The 9,347-nt window shown below is 40.2% G+C and overlaps 1 protein-coding gene across 17 annotated transcripts in view; it reads left to right on the top strand.

Moving 5' to 3' along the window:
* The window catches only part of PCM1 (pericentriolar material 1), a 38,241-nt gene that overhangs the window by 224 nt on the left and 28,670 nt on the right, over window positions 1–9,347 (top strand). For 11 of the 17 annotated variants that reach the window (XM_015862181.1, XM_015862183.2, XM_015862184.2 and 8 more), the window contains exons 2-6: window positions 4,949–5,078; window positions 5,693–5,938; window positions 6,974–7,246; window positions 7,970–8,140; window positions 8,333–8,449. In XM_015862181.1, coding sequence (XP_015717667.1) covers window positions 4,983–5,078; window positions 5,693–5,938; window positions 6,974–7,246; window positions 7,970–8,140; window positions 8,333–8,449 — 903 coding nt within the window. In that variant the 5' untranslated portion in view covers window positions 4,949–4,982. Of the gene's footprint in view, window positions 1–4,940; window positions 5,079–5,692; window positions 5,939–6,973; window positions 7,247–7,969; window positions 8,141–8,332; window positions 8,450–9,347 lie in introns of all 17 variants that reach the window. The other 6 variants (XM_015862191.2, XM_015862197.1, XM_032444202.1 and 3 more) reach the window with 4 other exon arrangements.

The following is a 9,347-nucleotide window of genomic DNA, read 5'->3' as shown; positions in this document are numbered from 1 at the left end:
GTGAGCCGATCCTCTCAGAGGCCTTCAGGCTGCGCGGCCGCCTGGCGCGGGGTCGTGCGGGCTGAGGGGAGGAGGTGGGCTTAGTTAGTCTCGCTGCTCGGAGCTGTGGGGAAGGCCGGGGGGAGGCAGCGGGCCCGGAGACCCCGCGGGGCGGCAGGTCAGTCGCGCCTCTCCGCTGTGGGAAGGGCTGCGTTACCCTCTCTCCAAGGAGACGCCGGCGGGGCGTCGGCAACGGTCGCGGCTTTGCCCGCGGCCCTCGGAGCGCAGCCCGCCCTCGCTGCCGCGGGCTCCGGCGCCTTGAGGGAGCGGGCGGCCCGTGTCGTGCCTCGCCGAGCCCCACGGCTCTCAGGCTGCAGCGCTGTTCTGCGCTGCCGATGATGGCGGGACCCGCTGGGCCCTGATGTGCGCTGCTGCGGCGGGTGGCCCTCCCTTGGTGTGGGTGATTATTTCTGTGGCGATTAGGTTTGTGGCTTTCCATGCTTCCGTGTGGGCTGTGCTGTGCGGGAGAGCTTTCTCTGCCGTCTGCGTGTCGGTATTAGGCGGCTGGCAGTGCTGTGTAGGTGTTTCATGACTTAACGCTAAATTACAGCGCTCAGTGTATCTCAGAATGTGAATTTTAAGATATACTTGATACCATCTTCCATCTTTATGGCTCTTTGAAGGCTTTTTATGACCCTTAGTTTTTCATTTAGCCTTTTCAAGCTTCTGAGCGCAAAGAGAAGGATTGCTCACATCTCCTGCAGCTGAGGTGAATGCTGTGGTACAGGAGAGTGCCAACAGCAAATCCATTGCACAAAAAGAATCTTGCATGTCTTAGGATTTTCATTCTATTAGCATGTCTTCTTGTGATACTTCTGGCAATTTGCACATTGCTGTAGATTGCAAAATGTGTGCGACTGTAATTGTGTAGATGGTTTGATGTGTAAATGTTGTGACTGTAATCTTGTATGCTGTTTTCTCATTACTGTAGTAAATATACTTGAAAGGGTTTTCATCTCCCTGGTAAATATGAAGCACTATGCACATGCACAAATAGAGAGAGCTCTCATGGATTCCCCATTGTCCAAGAAGCTGAGACTGGTGTTGGGTTGCTGCTTGCAGAAATAGAACAATGGAAGGACTCCAAAGTGTTTATAGGAGGATTTCATCTGGAAATAGCCTGTATGCTGGAAAGTAAGGTGATACACAAATTATCATGGAATCATAGAATCATAGAATTACCCGGGTTGGAAAAGACCTTGAAGATCATCAAGTCCAACTGCAGCCTAACCAGTACCCTAACAACCCTCTGCTAAATCATATCCCTGAGCACCACATCCAAACGGCTCTTAAACACATCCAGGGATGGCGATTCAACCACCTCCCTGGGGAGCCTATTCCAGTACCTAACTACCTAAATTAGTGAAGTATCACAGTATCACAGTCTCATGCGGGTTGGAAGGGACCTTAAAGATCATCAAGTCCAACCCCCGGGATTCGAGCCTCCTGTGTAGCAGAGCGGCACTTCTACCACTTGCGCCTACTACCTAAAGTACCTAAGTACCTAAGTTAGTGAAATATGTTGGAGATGAAAAACAACACTGCTTATATGAAAGCTTCATCTCCAGGAGGAAAGCTGGCTGAACCTCTTTGATTCATTACTGCATTTAGGAAAAAAATCAGCATAGCTCTGGGAACGTAAGTTTGCTTGCATGTAAGTTGTTTGGGAATATCCCAGATGACAGTGGGAAAGTTTAGAGACTTCTGGTCTGAGAAGGGTACAGTGCTGTTAAACGTTTGTCTTACAGTCCACTTGTTGAAGGTCCTTACTGACTGTACATGAGGCAGTAAGGTCACTGTGCTTTCTGAGCTGTATATGATGGGGGTACTCTGGCATGTATCTTACCCTTATATGCTGAGAAAACAACTCAGAGTGTTACATTTAGAATGAATCATAGAATGGCTTGGGTTGGATGGGACCCCAAGGATCATCGAGTTCAGGGCAGAGGTGCCAACTGCTAGATCGGATCAGATTGCCCAGAGCCCCATCCAACCTGACCTTGAATACCTCCGGGGATGGGGCATCCACAGCCTCTCTGGGCAGCCTGCCTGTTCCAGCACCTCACTGCTCTCTCAGTGAAAAACTTTTGCCTGACGCTGAATCTAAGTATCCAATCCTTAGTTTAAAACCATTTCTAGTTGTCCTATCACTATATAATTGTGTAGAAAGTTGATTTCCCTCCTGTTTGTAATCTCCCTTCACAGAATCACAGAATGACCCGGGTTGGAAGGGACCTCAAGGATCATGTAGTTCCAACCCCCCTGCCTGGCAAGGCCACCAAACATACACCTTTACTAGATCAGGTTGCCCAGGGCCCCGTCCAACCTGGTCTTGAACACCTCCAAGGACGGGGCATCCACAGCCTCTCAGGGCAGCCTGTTCCAGGGCCTAACCACTCTCCTAGTGAAGAACTTCCCCCTAACATCCAGCCTAAATCTTCCTTCTTTCAACTTAAAACCATTTCCCCATGTCCTGCTATTGTCAGCCCTTTTGAAGAGTTTACTCCTGGGAGTAAGTTCCCTTCAGGTATTGAAAGGCTGCAATGAGGTCACCCCGCAACCTTCTCTTCTCCAGGCTGAACAAACCCAACTCCCTCAGCCTGTCCTCATAGGGGAGGTGCTCCAGCCCCCTGATCATCTTCGAGGCCCTCCTTTGGACCGTTTCCAAAATCTCTATGTCTTGCTTTTCCTTCACATATTGGAAGGCCAGTATGACGACGTCTCCCCACAGCCTTCTCTTCTCCAGGCTGATGCCTAGGGCAAAAGTAGTTGAAGATAGTTTTTGTGAAAAATAATATATATATATATTATATATATATATATATATATATTTAAAATTAAATGAAGTGAAATATTTCCACTTCTTAGTTTTTGTTTGTTTGTTTTTGCAGCGAAAAGTAAGACAAAACACTTTTACTGCAGTTTTAGTAGAATTCTATAACAGTATGATGAGGAAGTGGCTTACTAAATTCAAATGTAACCCCAGATGGTCTCTAATATTGTTGTGATGAACTCGTTGTGCTTAGTGGTGATCACAGAGTGCCAGTTCAAATGTTGGATCTTGCACATCTGCACAGCTGAATGGTTTCTCTGTAGTTGAAAAGCTCTTAGAAGAACGTAGCTGTTTTCTAGATAAGCTGAATTGATACCTCTGGGTTTATCTTGAATGGTTGTCATGTACACCTTGTGTTGGTAGAAGAGCGTCCCTGTGAACTTCTCGTAAGATGTTTGCATTTTTACAGGATAAATGTGGAAGAACATCATGTTTTTGTTTTCTAAAATAAAATAACTGAGTGAAAATTGCACAGAACGTGTGGTTTTATAGATTTGCCTTATGTTTTCCTCCTACTGATGGCATGGCTTCTATTTGCTTTCCTTGAGCCAGCAGGCAGAGCACGTGCAGCTGTTTGATTAGACAGATGGGGAAGCTCTGATTCAAACCTAATGAGGTTTTTCTTTTTCTGTTCAGATTTTGTTTGTTGGCCAAATTAGCTTTTAGGTGGAGCACTCAAATTGTTTTATCACAGAAGTTAGCAAGTGCAAGCATAAAAGGGTCGTGAATGAATGTGCAAGGACAGTAAGGTGCAGCAGACGTAATTACGTTGTGCATCAGATAGTGAGTGTAGAAGCTGAATTTCTGCCTGTTAGAAAGGCTGAGATTGCTCCACAGCCACTTGCAGATGCTGTGGTAGAATGGCCGTGTCTTGTAGATCCCATTTCCTTCATGATACGGTATTTGGTTATGCTTGCATAAAAGTATCACTCTGTACATATGAACCTACTGATAGGGCTGTACTGTGTGATTCTGGTGAAATGCTGTAAAAATTAAACAAGACACGTGCCTTTAAACTTCATCAGTTCTTTTTTCCTGGGTTTGATTATGCTGATACTAAATAGGATGCAGTGAAATGCTAAGAAATAAACGTTTTTTCTTTGTGTTTCACTTGAAGGCAAAACTGGGATTATGTTTCAACTTTGTAGCTAAGCTTACTTTGAGAAAGTGGTTCTTTGCAAGACTGTTTTTCTTTTGCATCTGTAACAGAACTTTTTGTTACACTGATGTTATAAAGAACAAGTTTGTAGCACAGTGGAGCTGTGTTAGCAGCAGTTAAAATTCACAGTTCTTATTGCCGCCTGGTGGTGGGTGCAGCTATTGAGCAGACTGAGCTAATTTCCTTACTACAAAGGAATACTTTGTTTTTGGTCTTCCAGCTTAAACAACTTCATTATTTGTGTCAAAACTGAAAATAAATGTGAAAGATTCAAAGATAAGGGATTCCTTTTGCTGCACAGAAAGATACTGTTAAAGAGAAGATCAAAGTTCTAGGAAAAGTATTTTGTTTTGTTTTTGCTAGTAGCTGGTATGTAAGTTGTATCATTGCTTAAATAACCCGGAGTAGGGAAAGTAAGAATGCTTTTATTGGTGTCTTGTGTGTTTTATCAGCCAATATTGCATTCGGTACTTTGCTGTTGGCATCTTAAAACTGAGAAAAGTGCCAACGTTCAACTAACAGCAAGGAACTTTGGAGGCCTGGTATAAAATAGATATCACTAGACCTGGAATCGCAGGAATCGCAGGCTTGAAAAGTCTCCAAGTGATCTTCACAAGCATTCTGCAGTGTACTTTTGAAGTGAAGGATATTAGGATCCTTGGAAAAAAAGCACATTTACTTCTTAAGAGCAGTGGTGGTTTATAAAGAAAAGCTGGAGTTTACAAAGCCTGTGAAAAAGGAACAAAAAACATCCACAGCATCCTTCCTCCCAGCTACTTCTTTAATCTTTAATGATGATATCTGCATTATGTTTTTATTAATAGGTTTAGGTTGCTAGAATATATAATTGTCACATAAGAGATCTCTTTGCAAAAAACTCTACATAAACTGATTTTAATGCAGCTTATTTCTTTCAGCTGTTTCTTTTAGATTTGTTTTTGGGTGCTTGTCATGGCAACTGGAGGCAGTCCATTTGAAGACGGCATGAATGATCAGGACTTGCCTAACTGGAGTAATGAGAGCCTGGATGACAGGCTGAACAACACGGTATGATTCACCTTAGCTCCAAGTTGTTGTTTTATGTGGTACGTTGAAAGAAACAAGAAGATTCTGTTACGGCAGGCAACAGTGCAAAAAACTAAGCGCTATCATTACAGCTTTTCAGTAAAGCATCTACAAAATCAAGAAAACTAATTGAGTTATATGTATGCAACTGTTAGGTATAATTCTGAGATTGTACAATCCATAAACACATTTATGGGAGGTGTTTTGAATACAATAAAGTAACTAGATATACATGCCTACTAGGTGTCATTAGAACTGAAAACTCTTATTCCTAAAAGTTCTTAAGTGCCTGAGTGTATTTTCCGAAGAAGAAAAATAGAATTTTGGCTTTATTTTACACAAATTGAAGGCATTGTGGGATTATATGGGTTAGAAATTGCCTGACAGACTTCACATAAGTGGCAAAGAAAATTATGTTTTTGCTTTATACTGTTGTGTTCTTTGTTTGTTTTTTTGTTGTTGTTTTTGTTGTTTTGTTTTGTTTTTAACTGTTAAAATAGAAGTAAACTCTGGTTCACCAAATTAAGAAGTTATACTTTTTGTCTACATGGATAGCTAATATGAGGTTTTTTTCTTTCTTTTTCCTTTGTCTTAAGGACTGGGGAAGTCAACAGAAAAAAGCAAACAGATCATCAGAAAAAAACAAGAAAAAGCTCAGTGGAGAAGCTGAAACGAGGCTTACTAATGATATATCTCCAGAATCTTCACCTGGGATGGGACGACGGAAGACCAGAACTCCTCACAGTTTTCCTCATGCTCGATACACGACCCAGATGTCTGTTCCAGAGCAGGCTGAATTAGAAAGGCTTAAACAAAGAATAAACTTCAGTGATCTGGATCAGGTTTGTGTGAATACTAGCTTTCGCTATAAACGTCACTACAGAAGTTGTTCATTTACCTCTTAATAATTTGTCAGATGAATAAAGCAGACTTTCATAGTGCGTAGCTTAAGTGCAATGTGGAAGCCAAATAACAGTTCTAGTTCTTAAGTTCAGAACTTTGGCTTTTCTATGCCCTAGGCTCTGCCAGCTGTCTTTAATTTGTTCCTCTCAATCATCATCACATTCTATGTCCTAAAACCAGTATTTTTAATTCATCATGCTTGTCTGTCACTTAAAAGTCTCTGTTATTTTATTCTGAAAGTTTGCTCTGAAGTGATCTAGTTTATGACTCTGAACACTGTAATCCCTGCAGCTTAAGCAGAGGAGGAGCAGCAGTAGAAGTTGTACCTCTGTAATGTGGAGAAATGTATGACAAAGATTCTTTAGCTCTAGCTGTTTCCTTAGGAATATTGACACATTCGACCCTCCCTTGTCCAGTGCATTGCAAAGTTGGAAGGCTTAATTTGTTAGCACAAATTTATTGTTTCATTTACAGTTCCAGAATAGAACTTTGTTAATCTTTGCCAAAGCTTGTTATTAACTCATTAGAGTTGTAATGATTATGTTTGAAATGCGATTCATTAAAATATAAAGGCTGGGCAGAACTTCCTCCAGAAATGTGTGTTATGGGATCAAGTAGCTATTCAGAAGCTTCTAAAGAAAATTTTGAGTTAGCATATTCTACAAGCTATTATGCTACTTAAAAAATAATATATATATGTGTGTGTATATATATATTCTTTCGAATGTACTTGAAGAAGTAGAATGCCTTTCACTATAGCAAAGGTGGAGGCCAGAGCAAGGATGAGACTACTCTTCCTAACTCTAACTACAGAGCTCTTCTGCTTTTCAGATCTTCTAAGAGTGTGGGTTGCTCTCTGAAAACTGTATGACAAGGATGACTGGCACTGTTTAGCTGTTGTCTAGTCAGTAACTTATGAGGGAACTATAAAATCACAAATAAGCACAATTATCCTTTGTTCTCTTTGTTCATAGAGAAGCATTGGAAGCGATTCTCAAGGCAGGGCAACTGCTGCTAACAACAAACGTCAACTTAATGAGAGCAAAAAACCATTCAACTTCTTGTCACTGCAGATAAACACTAACAAAAGCAAAGGTCCTGTGTCAGGTTCCCAAAAAAAGGAAAGTGGAGAGTCATTGCAGTGTAAAGAGCTGTTTGGAGCTGCTCTAAACAAAGATTTCTTGCAAAATGGTCAACTCTCTGTTCAAGAAGATGGAAGAGGAGAACCAACTATGGATAGTAGCCAGGTACTTGTATAGCCTGTAATGTCTGTGGAACATGGGCTCTTCAGAAGGTGTCAGTTTTACTATTATTTTTCAGTGTATTTATCTAAATTTTTAGTGTTTTTAGTACCATGTATACTATCTCTTGTGTTAGAATAGTGTTGTCTTCACATAAGACTCAAATAATGGTATTAGTCATTCATTTCCTTGTACACATACACCCTATTGCGTGTTGACAGGTTTATAAGGATGCAGTGGCAGCCGTGGGTGCTGGGAAGCTCCTAGACGACAGCCTTTGATTGTTGTACTTTATTTTGTATTAAAAATACTCTTCCCACTGTTTTAAAAGGCAGCCTGAAGAAAAGATTGAACCAAAAACAATGTTTTGTCCTTTAGAAATCTAATTATTAAAAGAAAGTAAAAGAAGCTGTATTCATTTGATTCTGTTACGGGGTTCCAAAACATAGTCTCATAGTTGAGTATTTTCACGTTACTAATATCAGCTCAATTCTGTTTTAGCTGATATCAAGAAGAAGCCCTGTGCTTCAGCCTTACAATTTCATGCATGCTTTTATGTATCCTTAAAGGCTTTTAATTTTTAACTGCTTACATAAATGTGCCTATATGATTGAAAGTACGGTGTATTACTTAATTATTTCTGCTTTGATGTTGCTTTTGCCGTGTTTTGTGTATTAAATACCTTATAGCTACTGCTGAGCACATTCAGTAATTATAGTGTCTTTACAGATTGTCAGCAGACTAGTTCAAATTCGTGACTATATTGCTAAGGCCAGCTACATGCGGGATGATCTCGTAGAGAAAAATGAAAGATCGGCCAATGTTGAGCGTTTATCGCACCTTATAGATCACCTTAAAGAGCAGGAGAAATCCTATCTGAAATTTTTGCAAAAGATGCTTGTAAGTTTGAGAACATAATATGTCTGTTTCTGCACTGTAAGCTTCAATTCTATATTTTTTTTAAAGAAGTTGACTATTGCTGTTTTGATGGTGCTACTGGGGGTGTTGGTTTATGAGATGTAGTACCTTCCATAATTTATTCTTACTGCTCCATTTATATAGCTTTTTATTTATGCCACTGAAATATTTCAGGCTAGAGAAAATGAGGATGATGGTGTTTGGACTGTAGATTCAGCTGTGGGATCTGGTTCTGTAGGTGAGAGCACATCGCTAAACACTGATGTGCAAGCTGAGGCTTCAGATACCATGGTAAGCTGCCTTTTAGTAACTTAGTAATTAAAGTGACAGAAATGAAGGCTTATGAGTGTTTGTTGTTTATTTTTTTAATTATTCTTATTTTTTTCTCTTGGTTACTATGACAGTGACATGCAGTTCAAGCTAATAAATCCCTTAGCCCTCTGTTCAGGAGATATACCTTTGTGCAGGATTTTTTTCAATATACATGGGAAAAAATGATTCTGTCACAACAGCACTGTTTCTTGATGAGTTTTTTAAGATAATCTTTAACCTTTCCTAGAAGTAGATTTAGGTTAAATATGTATTTTGGCAGATGGATGTGTGCATGATATTAATGTAGGACTGAATAACTTTCAATGCATCTTTTCTTATCAACAGAAAAACTTAAGAGATGAAAACTTGCTGTTGTTGGGTGAAGGTGGAGAGGGTTACAGATGAGTTATTGGTGGGTCATGGGTTAATCACTTTTCTAGTAATGTGGTTGAAGCGTTGGCTTCAGAAATTTCTTTATTTGGAGAGTTGGGCATCTTTTAGAAAATATTCTGAATTAGTTCTGAAGTACACATACCATCTCCTTTCCAATCTGTAGAGTATTTATATTGCAAACTGTTGTTGTTCTAGATAAGAAAGCATTTTAACAGCAACTTATGTTTGCATCTGTCAATACTTTTCTGAGGCGAATTAGTAGTTGGTACTGTTGTAGCCAGACAGTACTTAAAGTGCTCTGCGAATGGTAAGTGAAGTGCTTGGTAGAAAAACAGCTGTTAAAATCTTAAGGAGTCTTTGTAGTTATCTTTAGTTGTGAAAGAACTCTGTCACTGTAAGAGGAGTACAATTTTACATGTGGAGTGGATGCATTTAACTTCATAAAATCTTAAAAAAATAAAAAAATAAAAAAATAGAGCTTCTG

Source organism: Coturnix japonica, chromosome 4 (genome assembly GCF_001577835.2).
Source record: "Coturnix japonica isolate 7356 chromosome 4, Coturnix japonica 2.1, whole genome shotgun sequence".
Lineage (NCBI taxonomy): Eukaryota > Metazoa > Chordata > Aves > Galliformes > Phasianidae > Coturnix > Coturnix japonica.
The sequence above is the reverse complement of the archived record's forward strand: the minus strand, read 5'-3'. Positions and strand labels throughout refer to the sequence as shown.